Source organism: Musa acuminata, chromosome BXJ1-8 (genome assembly GCF_036884655.1).
Source record: "Musa acuminata AAA Group cultivar baxijiao chromosome BXJ1-8, Cavendish_Baxijiao_AAA, whole genome shotgun sequence".
NCBI classification, from domain to species: domain Eukaryota; kingdom Viridiplantae; phylum Streptophyta; class Magnoliopsida; order Zingiberales; family Musaceae; genus Musa; species Musa acuminata.
In genome coordinates this window covers 38,659,019-38,680,909 of record NC_088334.1, presented here as the reverse complement: position 1 = coordinate 38,680,909, position 21,891 = coordinate 38,659,019, and the positions used below count along the sequence as shown (strand labels likewise).

The 21,891-nt window shown below is 37.2% G+C and overlaps 2 protein-coding genes across 3 annotated transcripts; both read left to right on the top strand.

The window, feature by feature from the left end:
* The first annotated feature begins 2,024 nt into the window (after positions 1-2,024).
* LOC135587812 (MLO-like protein 1) lies at positions 2,025-7,680 on the top strand. The gene is made up of 14 exons (XM_065079604.1): positions 2,025-2,405; positions 2,483-2,540; positions 2,654-2,868; positions 3,909-4,025; positions 4,122-4,173; positions 4,310-4,401; positions 5,123-5,197; positions 5,282-5,370; positions 5,465-5,514; positions 5,819-5,859; positions 6,005-6,214; positions 6,868-6,935; positions 7,033-7,093; positions 7,207-7,680. The coding sequence occupies exons 1-14, from the start codon at positions 2,277-2,279 to the stop codon at positions 7,420-7,422; spliced, it is 1,473 nt and encodes a 490-aa protein (XP_064935676.1). The 5' UTR covers positions 2,025-2,276; the 3' UTR covers positions 7,423-7,680.
* A 785-nt stretch (positions 7,681-8,465) lies between these two features.
* Positions 8,466-21,039, top strand: LOC135587811 (uncharacterized). 2 transcript variants are annotated; one of them, XM_065079603.1, is made up of 5 exons: positions 8,466-8,631; positions 8,755-8,786; positions 9,862-10,053; positions 11,301-11,351; positions 12,211-12,434. In XM_065079603.1, exons 1-5 carry the CDS (start codon positions 8,579-8,581, stop codon positions 12,249-12,251), a joined length of 369 nt encoding a protein of 122 aa, XP_064935675.1. In that variant the 5' UTR covers positions 8,466-8,578; the 3' UTR covers positions 12,252-12,434. The 2 variants fall into 2 exon arrangements, with proteins under 2 accessions (XP_064935675.1, XP_064935674.1); XM_065079602.1 differs by lacking the exon at positions 12,211-12,434 and adding an exon at positions 20,725-21,039 and having other exon boundaries at positions 8,467-8,631.
* The last annotated feature ends 852 nt before the right edge of the window (positions 21,040-21,891 follow it).

The following is a 21,891-nucleotide window of genomic DNA, read 5'->3' as shown; positions in this document are numbered from 1 at the left end:
AGACCTTGATCTAGGGCTCATATAGTAGTCTGTTCTCTTGGTTCACACCATCCTTGGTCTTGGAGCCCTACTCATTGGAGCCATTGCAGCAGGAATCACCTGAGTCGATGCTAACCGATTACTCCGATGGCTTGCTCCATTAGTCCATTTTGTAGTTGACGATGTCGTACGAGAAGCAAAGGTTTGGTAAATTTTCATAAGTGATTTATTGAAAGAAATCGACATACCTATTCTTACTCAAATTCGTTGTGGGAGTGATTGAGATAACTGTAGCATAATATAGACTTCGACAAATTTTGCCTTGATTCCAGATGTGGTGATGGTGTCCACCTTTAATGGTGTTTCGATTATAACTGCAATGTAAAGAAGGATTCTTGGGAACATCTGTTCGATAGATAGTCCTAGAAAGTGAATCCACACTAATGTAGTCATAATAGAATCCTTTGGTGATTGTAATGTTAGTTTTCGATTCAAACATGAAGCATAGGAAGCTGATAGCAAGATTGATGATTTGCACCTATGATTGAAGTTTTCATAATGCAGGGAGCTTCGCCTTGATGATTTCTAGAGGGGGAGCTTTGCTAAAGAACTTTTCATATAGGCTTAGCCTCCAATGGTTCCTAGCATTCTGGGCTTCCTCAAGATCAAGCACTGTAACATGTCAAGAGCTCTTTTACATCTAAGTAATCTTCGTCGCTAACTTAGGGTCAAAATGCCAAGGGTCATTGGAGGAGGCTTGTGATGATTCTGAGGCTAGTAGAGAGGTTTTGGAGTCGATCGCTTTGGAGCTCGATGGAGATCTACCTTCATTGGTGGTCGAGGACCCTTCATTTTTAGAAAAAGACGCGCCTTGAGATCCGAGTCCATCAGAAATGTCTCTTAGAGTTGATCAGAACGAAGAAATCTCATCATAAGTTTGTGAAGAGCTTGAAAAAATCAATTAAGCTTAGCCTTCCTTCCGCAGAAGTTGAAGATGGTTGATTGGAAAATTAAAACAACAAATAGTGGTCAGGATATGCTCTGATCAAAATGTGTGCTTTGTTCAAAAGAGAGGCATAAAACATCAGTTCTTATGTTGCATAGCTGAAGCTGATCACTTCAAATAGATGCCGTGAGCTTTTCTCGATGGACATGTTCTTTAGCTAGTGTTCATTCTTTTTGTATATGTCGGAACATAAATGTTACTGAACAAATATGTTGTGGCTGATGAGTCGGCACGGTTTGGTCTACGGATCGATGTCGGGAGTCTTTTGTCGGTTGAGCTGGATGCCGAGTTAGGTCGGGCCCTCTCGATTGGGTGTTGATCAGCGTTTCCGGGCACCGTTTGTGTTAAGCAGTGTCTTCTCCGTCTCTAGGCTGGTCCACAGCTCGCCTTCGTACACTGGATGACAATTCCCAGGTTGAGATGCTCGCGGCTCGATGGTGGCCGCTTTCATGCAAAAATGATATTCGTCGGGTGATTCCCGACTTTGGCCCATCCGACGAGTAAGTCAATAGTTGTTTTTTTTTTTTTTTCTCCCTCCCTAGTCGGATGTCGATCGGGGGCTTTTATATTATTGTACGAGAGTCGATTGACGTGAGTTTGGCATGATGATCGATCCTCAAGGGATGAGACAGTACTTTTGTGCAGTCGTCGTCTCGGGACGCGTGGAACGACATCGGATGATGCCGTCCCGAGCTTCCGGGATAGGACATACCAAACAATGCCTTGGTACGGGTTCTGACTTAGCGCATGGGGGTGCTCCCCTTGCTGACTCAGCTGTAGCATAGCGTGACATTGGTTGTGACGTGTCTTACACCCGAAATATACCTTATCGATAAACATAATCCAATCCAATTGCAGATAGAGAAAGCTCGGAACATGTAATCTAAAACATTTCAAGGAATTATTCTTCGACTCTTTTACCTGACCTGGGCAAAGTGAGGTTGGTTGCAGCTTCTAGTCTCGCGCAGGCAACGTAGAAGGAGCGCCTTCTTGTTTTCTCCCTCGTTCTCACCTTCGATTGTCTTCTTGCGGAGGACTTGGTCCCATGTCAGGTGTCTTCAAGTGGTCTCTTCCTGCATTCCGATTTCCTACTCTGTTCCATTTGCACAGTAATGGCAATGAGAGTTGACCCTCCAACTCCGTCAATGCTCATCGCTTTCTTGACCCTTTCCTTCCCCACCTCCTCCTCCTCCTCCTCCTCCTCCTCTCTCTTATATCATCCAGTTTCCCCCTGAAACGGAATTGGAGTTGCACTTTGTGGTAGTTGGGCAGGCTGTGAGAGAGAGGGGCAATGGCTGGAGGTGGTGGTGAGTCGACGATAAAGTTGGAGTACACGCCCACATGGATCGTCATGGTTGTGTGCACCGTCATAGTCTTCATCTCCCTAGTATTCGAGCGCCTCCTTCATTATCTCGGCAAGGTAGCCTCTTCCTCTGTTTCTGTGGCTCTCCCTGTTGCTTTAGAAGCGAGGAGGCTGAGAAAGATCTCGACTTGCAGACCCTCAAGCGGAAGAACCAGAAGCCGCTGTTCGATGCACTCCAAAAAATCAAAGAAGGTCGAATCTTTCCATCTGCTTCTTCTTTCTTGTAGTGACATCCGTATTCTCGAACGATACTGAGGGAAAAAGAAACGATTTTTTCCTCCCTTTTTCTGGCTATTTGGTGGCAGAGTTGATGTTGCTGGGGTTCATCTCGCTGTTGCTGGTGGCGTTCCAGGGGACTATCCAACGTATATGCGTCCGTGAGAGCCTCATGCACCACCTGCGTCCCTGCAAAAAAGATGATACGGCGACCGCAGCTGCCCACTTCAGCGTCGGCTTCTCCGGTGGTGCTCGCAGGTTGCTAGCCGGAGGAGGAGCCGATTCGACCCACTGCCAGAAAAAGGTGAGGAGGACTCGCTTCCTGGAATTGTCTTTTGTGTTTGAAAAATGGAGGTTTTTGTTGGAGAAGATGAATTGATGGATTGAAAGGAAAAAGGTAAAATCTTGGCTTTTAATCAAGAAAGACTTAATAACATCGATCTTTTTACCAAGTAATGGTTGAGAATGGAATCATGTTCTTCAAACTGAATGGAAAAGCTTGGTTACAATACATGAAAAATTGTTAATTCTTCTTCCCCATTCTTGACTTTTTCCAGACTCAAATAGGCTACCATTCTTGGAAAGAAAAGAAGAACAAGCTTAGTTTATTGCATAAGAACATACTTTTCTTTGTTTATATATGCATTTCATAAATCACTAATTCTGAAATATGCTAAAATGGTTCCACAGGAGCCTTGTCGAACCAACTGATCATTCATAAAATTATAATCTTGGCTTTCAATCAAGAAAAGCTTGGTTACAGTACATGAAAAATTGTTAATTCTTCTTCTCCATTATTGACTTTTTCCAGACTCAAATAGGCTACCATTCTCGGAAAGAAAAGAAGAAAAAGCTTACTTTGTTGCATAAGAACATACTTTTCTTTGTTTCATAAATCAGTAATTCTGAATGATGCTAAAATGGTTCCACAGGAGCCTTGTTGAACCAATTGATCATCCATAAAAGTATAATCTTGGCTTTTGAAAACCTTAATAAAAAAGATACTGTTTTTTTAACCAAGTAATGGTTGAGAATGGAATCATGTTCTCCAATTGAATGGAAAAGCTAGGTGTAGGGTACATAAAAAGTAGATGATCTACTTTGCTTCATTGGATTTTTAGACAGTTAAATCTCTAGTTGCAATGCTCTTATGATATTGACTGATTCCAGTGTTCAGTTGGCTTGTCGGAGGAACATGAAGGACTTTAACTTTGAATTGCAATTATCAGCTTTCATTTCTTGCAAACCAGGAAAGAAAGAAAAAAGAAAAAAACATTTTTACAACAATCTAAATCTTAAACAGACAACTGAACCTTTAGTATTTTGATTTCTTCCTTTATCCAGGGAAAGGTTCCACTACTATCACTGGAGGCAATTCATGAATTGCATATCTTTATCTTTGTTTTGGCAGTCACTCATGTGGCACTCAGCCTTATCACTGTGGTTCTAGGAATTGTGCAGGTATTATTCTACTCTTAAAACTGTTTTCATGTTTGTTTTGTTTATCTGAATGTATGCTATAAATCTTTTGACTATCTCTCTCTCTACATATTTTAGATGCGGAATTGGAAATTATGGGAGGACTCAGTTCAGGAAGAGGATGCAAATGGTATTAACATAGTACTGATAGATTGATGACAGAATTCTGCATTTGATAGCTATTTGTAATGATTTTTTGCTTTATGCGAAAAGAAAAGCACCAGATACATTGTTGATGATGTGCTTACCAAACAACATATGTGCAGCTTCTCCAAAGATCACCCATGTGAATAAATTGGAATTTGTCAAAAAACGTTACAAGGGCTTCGGCAAGTTTTCATTCATATTGAGTTGGATGGTATGTAGAATATTGCTTTTCAATGTTTCAAACCTTCTATGCATAATGAAATTTCAACTCTCCTAAACATCTCAAATATTCATATAGGATCTCTGTCATGTAAGAAGAACTCACAAGATCCTAAATTCGTGATTTTAAGTATTCTATCTTTTTAATGAAAATCAGGAAAATTTAGCTGTGCATTCTCTGACTTGAATTTGAAGGATGCAGCATTCAAAATTTTTGCGTTTGTAACGGGGTGTTCTGGACCATTATGAAGTGTGGACTCTGAATTCTAGTGTTGTAGTGTGATATAATCGTAACAAGACAATGACATTTGTTTGTATCAAAAAATGATTGTTCTATGCATGGCCTGTTACTGATTCTAATGATAACTGATACTACTTGATACTGAATAGATTATAGTCTCTTCTTTCAAGAAGTAATTTTCTGAGTTCTGATTGGTATGTTGTTCTGGACCATTATGAAGTGTATGGACTCTGGATTCTAGTGTTGTAGTATGATATAATCTAACAAGACAATGACATTTGTTTGTATCAAAAAATGATTGTTCTATGCATGACCTGTTACTGATTCTAATGATAACTGATACTACTTGATACTGAATAGATTATAGTCTCTTCTTTCAAGAAGTAATCTTCTGAGTTCTGAGTGCTAGGTATGTTGCATGAGAAATGCGTCCAGTCTTCTAAAATCTAAATCTAAATTGTGTTTATTTCAGCATTCATTTTTTAAGCAATTCTATGGATCCGTCACTGAGACAGACTACACTACTATGAGACGTGGATTTATCATGGTAAGCACATTGTTGGCACTTATTCACAAATCCTAATTAATCTCCATATTCTGACGTCTACAATCCTGAATCTCTTCATTGCAGACTCACTGCAAAGGAAACAAAAAATTCAACTTTTACAAGTATATGATACGAGTCCTTGAAGCCGACTTCAGAAAGGTTGTTGGTATAAGGTAATTGCAAATAAGAAAGCACTCTTTAGGTTCAATTGATATTTGAAGGTTATCCATGTTGATGTGGTTCCTCTTTTTCCTTTTTATTCTGCAGTTGGCAACTCTGGATTTTTGTCATGATATTCTTGTTGCTAAATGTTGAAGGTAAGTTTAAATTCCGAAACCAAATCAGACACTTTCACTGGCCAAAATCGTACCAAACTACAGGATATTTGTACTGGGGTAGCATAATTCATAGTATGAATATTAAGTACTAATGCAGTTTCATCTCTCATAAAACGGTTTCAAATTACTAATTTTGTTCCTCACTTTATTTGTCATCGTTGATATTCACACGCCATTACTAATTCAGATATGTCAATATGACATGATACTGTTGCTGCCGCCATTAGATCTACAGCTTTTCTGTTGGTGTGCCATCTTCTTACATTTGTTATTTTGTTTTCAGGTTGGCATGCATATTTTTGGATATCATTCATACCTCTAGTTGTAAGTGCAAACCTGATGCTTTAAAGCATTTTTGCGGCTTTTTGCTAAACATTTTTGTTATGAATATTATTTGCACACATATATCTGACTTCCACTTTGATAAATTCTCATGATGATTTATTGAATATATCTGGTTGTACTGCAGCTTCTGCTTGCCATTGGCACAAAATTGGAGCATATTATCACTCAGTTGGCTCAGGAGGTTGCTGAGAAACATTCTGCCATTGAAGGTGACTTGGTAGTGACTCCATCGGACCATCTCTTCTGGTTTCACAGGCCACAAATTGTCATCTTCTTGATTCACTTCATTCTGTTTCAAAATGCCTTTGAGATTGCATATTTCTTCTGGATATTGGTAAGCGGCAAAAAAATTGTGTTTCTACAATTATGGCTTGAGGTTCAACTTACAACTGCATATATTAGTATGTTTTCTTTTATTATAGATATTCTTGTCCAAAGTAATTGCCTTATAATTGATCTGAAAAAGTATGTTCTTTTATATTTCTTCCGCATAGAATTATTTTTATAATGTTCTCAATGTGGTGTAGCGAAACTTTGGATTCACAAGCCACTTGGCATATTTGATATCTCAGTTCAGTTTTGAGGGTGTTTTCAAGCTGAAGCAATTAGTACTATTTCTAGAACTTGAGACCAAATGGAAATGATCTGTCAGACAAAATTGAACCAAAATTATTTGGTCTAGCCCGATCTTTGTTTGGTTTTCAGAATATACTATTGGTAAAAACATATCATAATTATGTTTAGTTTGTAATTCATATGATTATACAACTTAACATATCCTATTTGTGAGAAATAAACACATTGTGTTCGTATATCATGTGTAATGTTGGATTGAAAAATATAAGAGTTCTATTCTTCTAGCATTTGGTCATTAAGCTTGTTTACCCGGTAAGAAGAACCAGTTCTTTCTGCAAAAGCTGCAGAGCAACAAATACTAGTAGAGAGTTAATTGACTCCGGATTCATACAAATTTACTTGGTGATGCAGACAACATATGGCTTTGATTCCTGCATCATGGGGGAAGTGGGCTTCATCGTCCCCAGGCTTGTCATCAGGTAGGTAGATCAGCAACCCCTTCACAACCCAATTACTTCCTTCCACTCTGCCTGTTTCCATTTCATTAGCTCTAATTCATGCCTTGCTGGTCTCCAGTGTCCTCAGTCAGCTCCTTTGCAGCTACAGCACCCTGCCACTCTATGCCATTGTCACCCAGGTGGACTTATCTCTCTCTCTCCCCCTCTCTAGCTATCTATCTATGTATCCATCTATCTGTCGATCTATGGATAATTGATTGGTTTCCTGCTGAATCTTCTGTTGGAAGAACAGATGGGGAGTTTCTTCAACAAGGCCATATTTGATGCGAATGTGCAAGCAGGTCTTTTGGATTGGGCAAGAGGTGCCAAGAAGAACAAGAAGACTAGAATAATGAATGGGGAGAATGCATCAAGAACTGAGGGTGCTGAGGGAGTCCTGTTGCACAATATTGTCGTTGTGGATGAGTCTGCAGTGGGAGGGAGGAAAGCTGAGATCACCGAAGTGTAGGCTTCTGCATCACTGCTCAATCATGCAAAATACATGATATAGAAGGAATTGGTAGTGCCATATAAAGAGCCACTGTTCATGAATGAGTATTTTCTGATACTACATTTGTCTTATATCCTACTGAGTAAATAATTAATTCTACATGTGAATCCATGTATAAGAACTGGTGTCTGGTGTATTTTCATACCATTGATGTATGTGAACTGGTGTATGGTGTATTATCTACTGAGTAAATAATTGATTCTTTTGGTGTGTGCATGAGTAATTCCTCAATGTCTCTTTTATTTTCGTACCATCTTTTTTATTTATTTATGATGTCCTCATCCTGTTTTCTAAAAGCGAATTCTAAATCTCGGATAGAAATGTGACTGGCACATGATGTATGGATACATTGATTGATCTTGGAAGAGGAGAAGGAAGAGAACGAGGAAAGCAAAATAATTCTGAGTGAGGTGGAGTATGAAGTCTAATTAGCAAAGCATGATCATAGTTTATTCTTATAATATGTTTATTATATCATTATCGTTTTATGTATTTATATTTTTAAAGTAATATTTTTATATCGAAATTAACACTAATTTCGATGTTTGAGATATATTTGGACATAAGCATATGTGAATGCCAATAGAATTGAATCTGCCATCTCTGTGCTTAAAATCAATTAGATTTTAGTACATGCCTTCAAATTTCCACATGATAAAAGTAACAAAATAGTATTTTTGTGATAAGATTATGTGTGATAGATAGTAAAATAGACTTTTGAGTGCGTGTGGGAGGCATCAAAATCCCACTAAATCACCCCTGAGATGATTCCGGGGTGACAGATGCTCTGTTGACCCACACGACTCATCGATTTCAGGGTCGATTCAGTTGGCGCGAATTTTTGGCGTTACGTGAGATGCTGCTGAACCACCCCTGAAAGGCCTCCAGGTTGACGTGTTCTTTCTGTAACCCACGCGCACACTAATGGCATGCCAGGGTGATTCGGCCCGACAAAGAACCAGGGTCCCGGGAGCCATTAATGAGGCACTCTCTCGCCTCTCTTTCTCTCTCTCTCTCTTGCCCCATTTCGTCGCGAGCTGGCACCGGACTTCGCTTGCGCCGTGGGAGCAGCGAAAGCGGTCTCTGTATCTATCTCTTCGTGTGCCCCGCTAATATGCACGAGCACGTCTCGGAGAACGTGAAGCGCTTCGTACCGACTCCTCCCAGGTTGATTACTCCGTTATCACGCAGTCCTTGCTGCTCACCAGCTGTTTGTTTAATTGCGTCTCATCAGCTGGAATTTCTTGTTTTAAGCTTAAGTTTTTAATCAGTTGCCTTCTAATGTGGCAGAAATCGTTCTATCAATCGGCGCAGACCCGGAGGTATTTTTCTTCCCTCTTTTCTAACTCATATGTGGTCTCATGGATATGTTAGGGTTTGTTGATCGTGGTCTAAGGCTCTTTCATTGTTCAAATTAGGATTTTATTAGATGTTCTAGGAAATGAGGACTTGGAGTCACCAGTCGGCGTGCATTTTGTACGCATAGCAGTCTTGTGATTTCAGATGCATTTGGAAACGGGTTCACGGCCTTGCATGACTTGTGTTAGTGTTGTGACAATAGATTGGTTGTCGAGATCATGGTCTCAAAGTCCAAAGCTAAGTTGAAACTTTCTGATTTCATAAGTTTCTAGCTTCTTCTTCATCTTGTATTCTTGAGACCACCCCTAGCAAACTGTTCCTTGGGACAAATATTGGGAAACGTTTCCTTTATTGGGCAAACTTTACAGAGAAGCAAAACCATCATCGTTCAATTTTTTTACTCATAATTTCTTTTTTTTTTCCTTCTATGCCCAACAAGCATATAATGGAGTGGAGTTTAATTGAGTCTATTTTTCTTTTTTTATTGTTCTAAGTTTTATTTTATTCTTTTATTTTTTCATGGTTTACACTAAGAAAAAATTGCTGACAAATTTAATGCAAAATGCATCGTTGATGATTTTAGTGTATAAAAAAAATGCAACGATTGTTTGTGTTTAATGTGCTAAATTTTAGAATTCTGTAACTGAAATTATGTAGCACAATATTCAGGATTTATGGGCTTTGTACTGCTGATGTGCAGAATTTCATAAGTGTGAAATGTAATGTGTATGTATATTACATGCAATTTTAACCATTTGTCATGCAGTTAATTTGCCTTTATTTAACTGCATGAGCAACAAGGGAAATCTTGATGCCTTTATATGAGATGCTTGATTCAAATTTAATTTTTGTCTGCAAAAAGTCACTGGTTGTTTAGCATCATTAATTTATAAATAAAACAGTATCATCCATACGGTGATCACTTAGTGCTGCAGAGAGACATATTATTTATGTCTATCCATAAATGAGACATTTTTTAAATTTTTTTTAGTAAATTTCTCTGCAGATGCTTAATTTGCTAGTATTTTACTTGTGCAGATAGATATGATAAAGTGAACTACGCTCATGGTATTGATGAGGAAAAGAGTCAAGAATTTTATCCAAGAAAAGTTCCACTGGTAGAACATGGGGAAGTAGGCGGAAACCGTGTTGCAAATGATAACACTCATCCAAAGTTGATACCTTTAGATGGTTGTTCTGCCAGTGAGGCTGTAACATTTTTAACAGAGCGTAAGTGTGCATGTGCTTGTTGTATCTCACACCTCTATTTAAGGCTCAACAGTTCCATCATACATGATATTTTGCTCTTCAAGTATCGACATGTAAACTTTATTTATTAGTCATAGCTGTATCATTGGCTTGCAACCAGGGGAAATTGCTTGTTTGATGTGCATTGGTCCTTCTGCTTGATTAATTTAAATGTCAATGTTGTAATGGAAATTGTGGCATAGTTTTATGCATACTTTGCCCTGATCGATAAATTAAGTTCAATCTATAGTTTCTTGAAGATGAATAAAGTCTCTCTAGAGCCAGATGCTTATCATCAACAAGAAGTTGCTATTAATTTATCAATTGTATTTCTTTCTTGAATTGTCTATTTATACTAGTCTGTCAGCTATCTTTGTATTTGCATTCACTGCCCTATGCATGAAGTACTTCCGGTTTCATTTTCTCTAGAAAATTTGCATAAGCATCTCCGCATATTTGTAGTCTATTTTTTGAAACCTCTGTCAGCAACATGTAAACTTCACATTGAAGTCAATTGTTTGAAACCTTTTCAGATATATGTAATACAATGCTCATCTAACATTCTTCTTTTATTTAATGATTGACACACACACAACTAAAGTTCTTCTGTGGTATTATCATATATGTCCTCTATCTTCTGTGATTGAGACCAAGTAATGGTGTTTGTTATATCACATTATTAGGAGAAAGAACAGGTAATGTATACCATCTGATATCAAGAAACACAACTATACTCTTAGTTTAGGTTCCACTGGGTTAGATGAAGGCTAGAATTTCTGTTTTTATTTTACTGGAAGTTTTTCTTGGACTATTTTGGTATTTTCTGTTACTGCCCATAAGTCTTTGAACAAGGTCACTTATGATATTTTTGCTATTTTTATGCTTTACGACATTAATCAGTCTGTGCATCAATTTCATTTTGGCCACTGTTGAATGCCTTTTTCCAATTGCTTGAATAGCTGAAAAACCTCATTTAATATCCTTCAAATTTTACATCATATTGGTATTTTTTTTATAACAAGTACTTTTATCAAGTATCATTTTTGGATGCTGCATTCTGTTATTTTTGCGGTAAATGTTTTCTTTGAGACGAGCAATATTATGCAACACCATTAAGAAAGATTGGTCTAGTTCGATTTCCTTCAAGTTATTCCTCTCTCTCTCTCTCTCTCTCTCTCTGTGCATGAAATGGCTGCAGTTAATGTCCTTTTTTTGCATGTTATATGCAGGCTGGGCAGCTGCTGTGCATTTATTGGATAATTCATCAGCTGATGTATCTGGTGAGTTATATGCTTTTGTGTTGTATGATTATTTGAATGCAGATAAAATAAGTTGTCTTTAGCTTGTTGGGTGGTTTAGTTTCTCATTCTGACAATTACTTCACGACAGAATCCACCCACTTAATGTTATTACTATTTGGAACAGAATTGAGCGTCTTGTAAGCAGCCTTAAATATTCTCTGTTTTCATGTGAATTTGCTTCGCCACATTCTTCTGCTTCTGTCCTGTGGCATATTATTTTAACAATAGCTATGAAGGTAGATTCTACATATATGAGCTAGAGAAGATTTTGTGTTCTCATATTTACAAAGAGCTAGTAAAGCTTCATACAACTGTTGTAGAGTGTTAATTTCTTACTTTTTAACAATTCCTAGTAATTGAAGATGAGGATTGTCTACTTCCAGAAACTATGTTATCCACCAAGGTTCGCAATACCGTACCGTACCGGAGTTTCGACCTGGGCTCGGTACCAGTACGGTACGGTATACCGCTCGGTACACCCAGGTGTACCGAGCGGTATATTCAGGCGGTCCGCTATAGTACCGCTCGCTACAGTGCTGCAGTACCGCTATAGTACCGGACCGGTAACAGGCGGTCCGTGTACCGGAAGCCTGTTGGACCGGTACGTACCGCCCGTACCGGGCGGTATGGACCGGTACTGCAAACCATGCTATCCACAAGTTTGTGTGGAGTCACTATTGCACTCTGAATTCTAAAATAAACAAAGGGTTTGAAGTTTGCTACTCTGCATAATATTCATCAAATTTTTTAATGTTAATCCTGTGGAGTATCACTCAATAATTAAGTTCTCTTTATTGGCGCATGTTTTTGACTTTCCTTCTTTCTCATGTAAATCTAGCCTACCTGAGAGATGCTGCAGTCCTGAGTCCTCACTATTAGTATGCTGCAAGGATCCTTGTTCATCAAGGATAAATTACTTTTAAGAAGATATGAATCAATGTCACATAGCACATCCATGCAAGTTAGATGCCGGAAAATATATCCTTGCACATCAGACCATGATCAGATATAATTGCCATTGAAACCTTATTTTCAATGTTGGTTACCAATAGGGAATTGAATGCATGGGCAGCAAGTCAAGTCTTGGATGAGCTCAGAGGCAAATAGTAGTGTGTTGTAGTCAAATACAGGGATCTACAATTGAATACTAGTTGGAAATCTTTGTTCCTGAACTGTCTTACTAAGGAAATAGCTAGGTATTTTTGAAGTGTTATATTGCCTACTTTACCATGATTTGTTAATCTTATGTAGCACCCGAGTCTCACATATATTGAATATCAACTAGCATGCTACTGAAAACACAAATAATATATATATGTTATCTTCATTTTATGAAATGATGTATGATGTTTACGCTTCATAAATACGATAAATGATATGCTCATGTTTTCGATTCATAAAATTGAAGTACATGCTTTTCAAAATATATCGTTTTTAATGTTCTACGAAATATTGACTGAGCATCTATAAGCATTTACGTTTATGTTAAGTATAGTGCAACAGGTCAAAGTGTGCTAGCGAACTTTAATACGAGGTTAAATTATATTAATATTTAAGGTAGAGTATAAATAGTTATGTTCGAGGATCAATATTTGAGATAAAAAATATAGAGTTTTATATGTGTCACATCCCGGACTTATAAAAAGGATAATAAATCAGTATTTTATTATCCATAATTTACATAATAAATTCTCTCCTTTTTATTTTTTATTCGTCTTTGAATTCAAATCTTTGTCTTTACAGTAATAAATATTTTATTAACTAGAAATATGACAATATCTTCTTGATAGAGTTACAAGTCTCTTCCATCCAAGCTTCAGATCTGTTACACAATAATAGTATATTACTCTAAAAATAAATATAAAATAAAAACATATCAACAACCATACATGCTGGTAGGAATCTCAGAAAAATCATAAAAATAATCTTCAATATTCATGAAATATAAATAAATATCAATAATTCAATAAAAAAAAATATATCAATTCATCATAAATCTTATGCATCAGAAAAATGATAATAATTTCTTACATAATAAACAAAATCATGCATCAGCCATATACAACACATACATAATAACAAAGACGTACATCACCCGATGGTACACTCTCTCAACAGCAGATGGAGAGGTATATTCCATGGGATAGATTCCTTCCAACAACCGATGGAGATAATCCATATCGCACTCCCAACAGCGGATGAAGTGGTATCCCTCACCCGCCCAAGTGTATGTATACATGGGTGGAGACACGTTCCTCCCAACAGCGGATGGAGGAATCGTCTAACCATCACGTTTGACGGCCCATTAATCCCCGAAAGGAATCGTCATACCTGCCCTCGGCAAGGATACATAAACATTCATGATCATTCATTTACACTCGTCCAATCACTCACGCATACATCAAGAAACCAATATGATTAAATATTATGAGAGACCATACTTGATGTAAATCTGCTAGACTATATTCATTGGTGGCTCCGCACTGTGATGGGCCCGTAGCTCCTTTCACAGGTTGCACTCCCAATGTGAACTACTAGTATAGTCACATCTACTACATGATGCTCATCATATCATGAACATAAGAAAATAGAAAACCAATAATCATTTTCAAATGACATCGTCAGATAAAACATTTAAATTCATCAAATCATAAAAGCATCAATCTCTCAATAGTCCTCAATCAACCAAAACCTTAATTGGAATAGCTCAATTGACTTAAATCAAACTCAATTCGATTATGATCTAACGGAACCAACATCAAATCCTTATAGAACCGGTCTGGAATCACCCTAGACTGGTCTAATCTAAATTTGATTGATCTCGATTAGGTCAAATAGGTTTGAACTAGTCAAGTTAGTATGAAATCACCCTAAACCGGCTTTAACTGATCAAACATATTTGATTTAATCAATTAATGAGCTCAAACCAATAAAGAGGGAGGAAATTAGACTATGTCGTATAGTGCTAACCCAAATCTAACCAACCCACTTGAGTCTTGGACGGGTCACATACATTGCATATACATGTTCCAAGTGCTAGGTTGAGTTGAGGTACGACGGGCTATATAAAAGGAGCTACGATATGTCTAATGTCAATTGCGTAGTTAGGCATGCTTAACTTCATGGACTAAGCTAAGCCTCACTTATAAGTTGGGCTGAGCCTCACCATTGAACTAGGCCATGCTTGGCTCACGAGTTGATTCTAGACACATGAGTTGGGGTCGTATCTGACCACATGGATTGGATCGTACCTAGCCACATGAGCTAGCCCATGCCTAGCCATATGGTTGGGTCATACCTTACCACATGGGCTGGGTCATACATGGCCACATGGATTGGATCGTACCTAGCCACATGAGTTGATCCATGCCTAGCCACATGGTTGGGTCGTACCTTACCACATGGGATGGGTTATACATGGCCACATAGAGTAGATCGTACCTAGCCACATGGTTGGGTCGTACCTTACCACATGGGATGGGTCATACATGGCCACATAGAGTAGATCGTACCTAGCCACATGGTTGGGTCGTACCTTACCGCATGGGATGGGTCATACATGGCCACATAGAGTAGATCGTACCTAGCCACATGGTTGGGTCGTACCTTACCGCATGGGATGGGTCATACATGGCCACATAGAGTAGATCGTACCTAGCCACATGGGTTGGGTCATATCTGGCCACATAGGTTAGGTCGTATGTTGCCATATGGGTTGGGTCATGCCGAGTCATATGTGCTAGGTTGTACTTGGTCACACGAGCTAGGTCGTATATGACCACACGGGTCGAGTCAATTCGATCTGATCGATCAACTTGACTCAAGTCAGATCCCAATTAGACTCCCCTTATCAAATTAGATTTTAACATTTAAAATTATTAAAGAATGACTCAAATCCATTAATTAAAACTTTAAATTATGATCTTAAATTTAAAACTAATTACATTATAAAAATTCACACATAATTCTTGAAGTATAAATATATCTAATTAAATGAATTAGAACTATTATACTAATTCAAAAATAAGAATTTTAATAATTAAATTAATATTAAAATTCACTTAAGCTTAAGAGATAAATATGAATCAAATAATCATTCTAACATCATAAATTAATTATTGTTATTTACTAATCATGAAATTTTGAAATTAAAACATCATCATGCAGTATAAAATTATAACAATTTCAAAACATAAATCAAAACTAATTAAAAAGAAAGGATCCTACCTCTCTTCGATTATCCCTTCCTCGATATCATCTCCTTGGGAAATCCTCTCCTCAATCCTCACATTGTTAGGCTTGGTGGGAAATGAGGGAGGAGTAGCCCCTTTATATAGGAGAAGATGAGATCTCCTCAAAAGGTAAGTAATAATTTAATTTTTATTTTTAATTATTTTTCTTTTGCTTTCACACACAAAGAAAGTAATATAATATTCATTTCTTATAGTTCACACACAAAAATGGAATGTAAACTATTTACTTTGTAAATATCAAATCACTCATTAGGAAATAAATCAATTAATAATTTAATTGATTAGTAGAATTTCTAACTTATCTATGTGATTAAGGAAACTAAATTTAATTATTTCCTTAACTATAGTACACATATATAGAAGTTAATAATGAAACAATACATTATTTATAGTAATTAATTTATGTTAAGGGAGAAATTATCGGTGATTACAATACATTTTAAATGTTCAATTATATGTGATGTCATGATATCATTAATGCCATGAAGATATATTAATCTTAGATATTTTTCGGATTAGATATGTGAATTTTAAAGGATTAAAATCTGCATTTAAAGAGAAGAAGGTGATTTTTTATGTTTCTAAGGACCTATGTGTAAATATAAATCTTACAGGGACTAAACTACAAAGGTGAAAAAAAAAAAGAAAAAAAAAGGGGCAATTTTTATCCCACGCACCTCTGCTTCCCGCACGAGGAAAATAGAGGGGCAGTGTGTCGGTGGAGGAGAAGGGAAGGAGAGGAAGAAGAGAAGGAGAAGGAGAAGAGGAGAAGGGAAGAAAGAAAGAAGAGAAGGAGAAGGAGAAGAGGAGAAGGGAAGAGAAGGAGAGGAAGAAGAGGCTACGGCTAGGGCTGCGGCTGGGGGAGAAGAAGTGGAAGGAAGAAGAAAAAGAAGGGGGCTGCGGTTGTAAAGAGAAGAAGAAGAGAAGAGAAAGGAGGCTGCGGTTGGGGGAGAGGAAGAGGAAGGAAGGAAGGGGAGAAGGGAAGGAAGGGAGAAGAAGGAGAAGGAAAGAAAGGAGAAAAAGGAATAGAGAGGAAAGAAAAGGGAACAGAAGATGGAAAAAGGAAAAGAAAATAGAGGAAGAAGGAAGAAATAAAAGAAAAGAAAACAAGAAAATATTTGCAGCTCCCTAGCACACTCGATCCTAAAAGAACGTGGCCTTTCACTAATGTCTTCATTTTTGAGTTAAATCAAGTAAGTATAAGCTTAATCACTACAAAATAATGTTGTATATCAAGGTTCGCAATACGGTACCGTACCGGTATTTCGATCTGGGTTTGGTACGGGTACGGTACGGTGTACCAAGCGGTACACCCAGGTGCGTCGAGCACTGTAGCACTACTACAGTGTATTGCTACAGTGTACTGGTGTACTGCTACTACTATAACAGTACACTGCAACAGTAAACTGTACTGTTGCACTGCTACAGTGCATTGCTACAGTCTACAGTGCACTGCTACAGTCGGACCGGTACAGGGCGGTCCGCGTACCGCTAGCCTATCGGACCGGTATGTACCGCCCGTACCGGGCGGTACGATTCGGTATGGCAGACCTTGTTGTATATATTATTGTATACATAATTTACTTTGAAAAGCATGTTTTGAATGATATGATCATTATGAGCTCGTCACGAACTAAATATAAAGGGTTACGATTCATTTTAGCCCTTGTGGTTTTGACCATGGACCACTTAAGCCTTTATGGTTTACTCGTGTCTAAAATAACCTCTACATTTTTACAAACGTAGCATATAAGCCCCTCCCGTCAAGTCTGAGTTAACAAATGTTAGAGTCTGCTTACATGGCATATTAACTCATAATAAACTATTAATGTAATGACACATGTAATTTAAGTTTTAAAAAAAGGGTCCATTTTTGCCTTTGTGGTTTTAATCATAGACCACTTAAGCCCTTATGGTTTTGTTTGTGTCTAAAATAACCCTTACATTTTTTTAAAAACGTAGCATATAAGCTCCTCTTGTCAAGTCTGAGTTGACATACGTTAAAGTCCACTTACGTGACATGCTGACTATACATCATTAATATAATGATATGTGTAATTTAAGTTTAAAAAAAAGATCTATTTTGTCGAGGAAAAGGAAGCGACGAACGAAGTTGGAGAGGCAAAGGGAGGAGAGGCCGAAGGCCGAGGTGAGGGAGAGCTGGACCACCACGTTGTAGGCGCGATGGGTGGGGGCACAAGAGAGGACGAAGTAGGAGGCGATGGGGACGAAGACGCCTAGGAGGAGAAAGAGGGACCAGGAGACCATTGCATGCTTAGCGTTGGACTGGTCGACGCACATCCACCTGAGGTAGGACCGGAAGCTCCCAAGCTTGTCGTCAACGCGGGAGAGGCTACGTGCGTACGACGCCCTGCAAGGCAACAATGGCTCGGTGCTGCTGTTGGTCGCTTCCACGATGACGCCTTCTCCCGTCATTGATGGTGATCTCAATTTTTTTAATTTAAATTACACGTGTTATTATTAATGGTTTATTGTGAGGCATCATGTCACGTAAGCAGACTCTAATATCTGTTAACTCAGATTTGATAGGAGGGGTTTATATGCTATGTTTTTTAAAATATATAGATTATTTTACGCACGAGCAAAACCATAAGGGCTTAAGTGATCCATAATCAAAACCACAGAGGCTAAAATTGACCCTTTTTTTAAATTTAAATTATATGTGTCATTATATTAATAGTTTATTATGAGTCAGCATGTCACGTAAGTAGATTCTAACATTTGTAAACTTAGACTTGACGGGAGGGGCTTATATGCTACGGTTTTGAAAATGTATGGGTTATTTTAGATACGAGGAAACCATAAGGGCTTATGTGGTCTATGACCAAAATCATAAAGGCTAAAATGGACTTTAACTCAAGTATAAATGCATGTATTTTGTAAGTATAAGTCTAATCACTGCAAATAGTGGTCGTATACATTATAGTATGCATTATTTATTTTGAAAAGCATGTTTTGAATGACATAATCATTATGAACTCGTCATGAGCTAAATGTAAATGCATATATTTTGTAAGTATAAACTTAACCACTACAAAATAGTGGTCATATACAACTTTGCATGCACAATGTATTATGAAAAGTATGTTTCGAACTATTTTAACATAGAATTTCATGTTTTGAATGTGGCAAGCATGTTTCGAATTATTTTAATGTATAATTTTATATTTCGAAAGTATTTTGAAAAGCATGTCTTGAAATAATTTAATGTAGAATTTCATGTTTCAATTGATATGATCGATATGAGCTCGTTATGAGCTAAATATAGATGTATATGTGTTTATATAAATATATATGGATTACGATGAAAATTTTTTCATACATGTATATATATTTTGACGTATAGTATGGAAGCACATGTATGTATATGGTACAGGTGCATAATTTCATGAATAGTTATGTTTTCTCCATATACACATTTATATGGTAAACAGGCGCATAATTTTATGAGTAGCTATGTTTTATCCATGTGTGCATATTTATATGGTAAACAGGCACATAGTTTCATGAATAGCTATGTTTTATCCATGTGCGCATATTTATATGGTAAACAGACACATAATTTCATGAATAGCTATGTTTTATCCATATGCTCATACTTATATGGTAAACAGACGCATAATTTCTTGAATACCTATGTTTTATCCATGTGCACATAATTATATGGTAAGCAGATGCATAATTTTATGAATAATTATATTTTATACATGTGCGCAAATTTATTATGACGTGCAGTGGGGGGAGTGCATGTATGTATCATGGTAAAAGCGTATAATCCCATGAAGTTCTCTTCACGTACTCATATTTATTATGATGTAAAGAATACACTTATGTACTACGGTATAAGGCAAAAAATTTTATGAATTTCTACATTTTCTATATGTGCATATAAGCATTTCAAATTGTTTTAAAGTAGAATTTTACGCCCTTATGTCGTGCATGCTGTGTAAGATTAAATGTTTTATGCTAATCAATGAAATACTATATGTATGACGTGATGCATACTCACCTAAGGAAAGCTAGGACGGTTTATACTGACCTAGTAAATTACTCATTATAGACCCTATTTTGTATGTAAGGATACTAGTACCTCACCTAAGTGATTGGGTAAGGAAGTGAGCACGTGCAAACCTATGCTAGTGCAGATATAGACAATCACCTGTGGGAAATTTTGTGTAGAGAAATTTTGGACATGTTATGTTATGTTAATTTTGGACATGTTTGGTTTGGGTTTTTCTGTTTAGTTAAATGGTATATAATTCTGTACAGGTGTCGATTATTGTGTACAGGGGAAACCCTGTCGTTTTGTTTAGAAATTTGCATGTTTTACTTTTAAGATTTCATAACTTCCGCTGCATTCATATCGATAGTAGTAATAATGTAAATGAAAAAGACGTGATATCTCACCTTAGTTCGGCATGTAGGATATGTATGGGACTAGGAGTGGGGTGTTACATCTTAGTAGTGGGTTATGAAGGCCAGTGTGGAGAAAAATAAGTCTTAGATGTTTCTCCAACTATATGTCGTGGATGAGGTTGGCCAAAGCAGCAAAAGGGCAATCTATAATGGAAATATCTATCCAGACACCGATTGTTTGGTCCTAGGATTTACGTGAGACTTCTGATTTAAAATTTGCCCTACCAGCCTAAATTGTTCTTGTAAGCGATTTAAGCCCATATCCTAGCTGTTTGTGTTGTTTCTGTTTTTGATATTTCCAAAACTGTATCAATGACTTTTTCTGTTTACATGATCAAAATTGTAATAAGAAACTTTGGTTTCACTTTTGATGTTATAGAATCTCTTGGTTGTTGTAATCAGACTTAAATGTTGTGGTTGTGAAAATTATTTGATGTGTATACATGCATGATTATTTTCGTTTATGAGATGTCATTTATTACATTAACAAGCTGTAGTTGCAGATGGTTATCATTATTGTTTAATGAATTTATTTTTGTCTGTTCCAGTAAAGCTATTTGCATATTTGGGAGCTGATGGTTCATCCTTTTGCTTTGACTCCCATCCTGTTCATCTTTTGTTTTTCACCGTTAAACCTTTGATCTTCTTTATTATGTTTGCAGATGAACATTTTGGGAGAATTACAATGCAAGATACACAAATCCAACAGCGATGTAAGATCAACCACCTCTGATGTTAGCTGACTCACAAGAGAATTTTGTTTGATAATTTACTTAAAAATTTTGAGAAACTCTGTGGGAAGTGTCATGTCAGCATTGTAACCTGTAATATAACAATCGGTATCCAAATACACACTGATGTGTTGTGTTAGTACCTAACAGCATTCTGTATCATAGCTAGCATGAAATCAGCATTGTGGATGTGCTTTACAGTTTCTAATGCTTTCATACGCACTAGAATGTTGGGTTAGTTGGTTAGATGAGTGTCTTGGAGAGCTTTGTCATTGGTTGTCTTCTTGGTCAGGCCATGAATGAGATTTTTCTCGAGTATGCTCTATATTATGGAATTCAATTTCGTCTGGATCGGTCTGTACCTGCTGTCCATACCGAACGGTTCAGTTCGATAAAAAATATATATATATTTAGTTTCAAAAGTTGATTTTTTATGACTTGTAATTTCGGACAGTACTCGGATTTACTAGTTTGTACATGAAGTGAACCATCCCATTAAGGACCGGATGGTCCAAAAAAGAGGTCTAGTTCAAGAAAGCCGATTCTTTATGACTTGCAATTTCAAGGGCCCTCTTCGTCTTCTTGTTGCGCTGTGTCATTGTTGCCTTTTTCCGATAATGTTCTTCCTCTATTATCATCATCTCCTCTTCCTTGCCAGAGTTAGCAATTTCAAGGGCCCTCTTTGTCTTTTTGTTGCTGTGTCATTATTGCCCTTTTCGATAATGTTCTTCCTCTATCACCTCCTCTTTCTTATTCCTCCTATAATCACTTCACTGTCAATTTCAAGTGTTGATCATTGCCTCTCTCCGATAACGTTCTTCCTCTCAACAATGATCTTTTTCTGTCATCTCCACCTCCTCTTTCTTGTTCGATAATGTGCTTCCTCCTTCCTTCCCTTTGTTGTACTATGTCAGCACACTGAAAAAGAAGGCACATCCAAAAGGAATGACCGCCGCATCTTTTGTATTACATTACATATTAATTTGAATCAGTTTAGTTTTTCATTGTGTTGGGATGCAGGAAAGAAAACACAGAAAGATGCATTTCTATCTCTATCGTCTTACATACTGATTTGCATCAGCTTAGTGGTTCAGTGTG

What these genes read in the sequence shown, in the direction of transcription:
- LOC135587812 (XM_065079604.1), top strand. Translation starts at nt 2,277, where the DNA reads ATGGCTGGAGGTGGTGGTGAGTCGACGATAAAGTTGGAGTACACGCCC. An exon ending in CGACCCACTGCCAGAAAAAG is followed by an intron (nt 2,869 to 3,908) that starts GTGAGGAGGACT and finishes TCCTTTATCCAG; the next exon opens with GGAAAGGTTCCACTACTATC. An exon ending in TATCATTCATACCTCTAGTT is followed by an intron (nt 5,860 to 6,004) that starts GTAAGTGCAAAC and finishes GTTGTACTGCAG; the next exon opens with CTTCTGCTTGCCATTGGCAC.
- LOC135587811 (XM_065079602.1), top strand. Translation starts at nt 8,579, where the DNA reads ATGCACGAGCACGTCTCGGAGAACGTGAAGCGCTTCGTACCGACTCCT. An exon ending in TTCGTACCGACTCCTCCCAG is followed by an intron (nt 8,632 to 8,754) that starts GTTGATTACTCC and finishes CTAATGTGGCAG; the next exon opens with AAATCGTTCTATCAATCGGC. An exon ending in CAATCGGCGCAGACCCGGAG is followed by an intron (nt 8,787 to 9,861) that starts GTATTTTTCTTC and finishes TTACTTGTGCAG; the next exon opens with ATAGATATGATAAAGTGAAC.